The sequence below is a fragment of the Trichechus manatus genome, unplaced genomic scaffold (assembly GCF_000243295.1).
Source record: "Trichechus manatus latirostris isolate Lorelei unplaced genomic scaffold, TriManLat1.0 scaffold00074, whole genome shotgun sequence".
Classification (NCBI taxonomy): domain Eukaryota; kingdom Metazoa; phylum Chordata; class Mammalia; order Sirenia; family Trichechidae; genus Trichechus; species Trichechus manatus.
The window spans coordinates 7427939-7430791 of NW_004444010.1; the positions used below are offsets into that span (position 1 = coordinate 7427939).

The 2853-nt window shown below is 40.9% G+C and overlaps 1 protein-coding gene across 1 annotated transcript in view; it reads left to right on the forward strand.

Moving 5' to 3' along the window:
* The first annotated feature begins 2565 nt into the window (after nt 1-2565).
* Nucleotides 2566-2853, forward strand: part of LOC101359638 (granzyme A-like) — an 11502-nt gene continuing 11214 nt past the window's right edge. Inside the window, exon 1 of the mRNA XM_023734961.1 lies at nt 2566-2765. Coding sequence (XP_023590729.1) covers nt 2566-2765 — 200 coding nt within the window. The remainder of the gene's footprint in view (nt 2766-2853) is intronic.

The following is a 2853-nucleotide window of genomic DNA, read 5'->3' on the forward strand; positions in this document are numbered from 1 at the left end:
GAATGGCAACTATGCTCCCTAGGATTTGGGCAGCCCCATTCTCTAGTCCATCTGAGTGGTGACCCTATCCCGTCAGCCCCAGCAGGCCTCATTCTTCTGCTCCTTGGTCATGGCAGTCCCACCCCCACAGCTGTCAGCAGTGGATTTGGCCCCATCCCTCTGGCATTCATGAACAGCAGCCCCACGCTCCAGAACTGAGTTGGTGAAGATCTGACTCTTTGAAACCTAGCAGGCTGTGGCCCCACCATTTGAAACCCCAGAGGTCACAGCTCCACCCTTTGAGATCCCAGACGTTGTGGCCCTAACCTTTGAGACTGAGGCAGCTCTGGTTCCTGTGTTCTTTGCCTCTTCAGCTTCTGCTTCTTGGTTCCTTGGCCTCTCAGCCCTCAGGCCTCACTGCCTGTGTCTGCCCTGCTGTGGCAAGTGCTCCAAAGCTATTTAGCTCCAGGGATAAGTGCCTGGAGGCACCCTACTCCTGCGAGAAAAGGCACTCAGCTCTCACTCCATGGGTAGGCTCCAGAGTTGTCTCCCACTGGTCTCCTGGTTTTGCTGCTGCAATTTCTCCGCTGCTGCCTTTTCTCTGCCAATGCTTCTCACCATCTGTGCTGTCTCCAGTGTAACAGCTCTCCTCGCTTCCTTCTGAGTCCTCACCAGAGTTGTCTTTGATGTCCATAACTCCACCAACAGTCTCTTCAAGGCAATCTAGGTTTTTACTATTAGGCACTCCAAAACTCTTCCACCCTCTACTCATTCAGTTTCAAAACTACTTCCACATTTTAGGTATCTGTTAGAGCAGCACCCCACTCTCGGTACGAAGTTCTGTCTTAGTTATCTAACGCTGCGATAACAGAAGTACTACAAGTGGGTGGCTTTAACAAACAGAAATTTACTCTCTCACATTCCAGGAGGCTAGAAGTCCAAATTCAGGGCACCAGCTCTAGAGGAAGGCATTCTCTCTCTGTCGGCTCTAGGGGATGGTCCTTGTCATCAAGACCTTCCTCAGGTCTAGGAGCTTCTCAGTGCAGGGATCCCGGGTCCAAAGGATGCACTCTGCTTCTGGCACAACTTTCTTGGTGGTATGAGGTCCTTCTATCTCTCTGCTTGCTTCTCTCTTTTATGTCTCAGAAGAGATTGACTTAACATACAACCTAGTCTTGTATATTGAATCCTGCTTCATTAACATAACTTCCTCTAATCCTGCCTCATTAACATCATAGAGGTAGGATTTACAACACACAGGAAAATTACATCAGATGACCAAATGGTGGACAATCACACGATACTGGGAATCATGCCTAACCAAGCTGACACACATTTTTGAGGGACATAATTCAAACCATAATAGGGTGTTTATGAGGTAGAATTCTTAATAAGAGAAATAGAAATGTGGGTAAGCACCCTGTCAAAGGCGGAAAACCTGTGAGACCTAGAAAAACAAGCTAGTCACATTCAAGTTCTGACTTTCACAGGTCTCACTGTAATATCCACCTAGTGAGTGTGAAGTGGTATCTCGTTGTGCTTTTGATTTGAATTTCCCTAAAAACAACAACAGCAGCAAATGGCTAATGATGTTGACTATATTTTCATGTGCTTACTGGCCATTTATGGAGCCCTGGTGGTGCAGCATTAAGAGCTTGGCTGCTAACCAAAAGGTCGGCAGTTCAAATCCACCAGCCACTCCTTGGAAACTCTATGGGGCAGTTCTACTCAGTCCCATACGGTCACTATGAGTCGGATTTGACTCGACAGCAACGGGTTTGGTGGTTTTTATTTTTTATGGTTTTGTGCCCCATGCTTATACATTCCTTTATAGAATGGAAATATAGCATCCACTTTAACTTCTTCTTTTGTAAATTACTTGTTCAAATTTTTCTTTTTAAGTGTTCATTTTTTCTTATTTTTTAATAAAAAATCCACTTGTGTCACATATATTGAAAATGTCTGCTGTTTGACTTTTATGTTTGATGTTTTAAGGTACAAAAGATTTTGCTTTTTCATAATTGAATCTATCAATCTTTTCCTTTATAATTTCTGCCTTTGGTGTCATATTTCAAAGTACCTTTCTCAGTTCGACATTTATATAAATATTCATCTGTATTTTCATTTAGGGCCTTTATACCTGAATGTTGTCAGCTAAGAATCTAACTTCAGTTTTTCCTCAATGATTATCCCATAGTCTCAACAGTGTTCAATATCTACCCTAGAATAAGTTAAAGATACTTCAGAACAAATTGTGATATAGACTTGAATTCTCAGCTTTTTAAATGAAATGTCGTTGAAAGAGAGAAAATCATCAAAAGAACAATTTTCTGTTTAATTTTAATTACCTCAGTCTCTGTGGTTTCACATACACCCTTTCAGGTACGAGACATTTAACCCAGAAAGAAATGACCACATCTGTAGAATAAATAAGTAACCACATCATAGCTAAAATAAGGTTATGTTTTCCAGTAATAAAATGGCAAGATCTTTAGCAGCACAGAAGAGAAAGCAAAAGAAAAAAAAAATCCTTTGTGTTTTATTATATATTAGTAATATTGATACCTGAAAACATATGGTGTCCATATGTGGATAACAGAAGCCATGAAATTTTCCTTTCCTTTCTCTTTCCCTGCTGCCTTGCTTCTCCTTCTAATTCTTGGAGGTAAGATATATTTCCATATGCTTTTCAGTTTTGCTCATGAGAAAGTGGAATTCTATATTAGTTTTAATTTATGTTTAACATTATGGAAAAAGGAAAAAAATCCTAACTTAATTTCCAATAATTTTTAATGGTACCATTTGTCTTTGCGGGCTAAAAGGCATATTGGCTTTTTAAGAAGAAAATATACCCTACATGTCTACAGTAGGAAT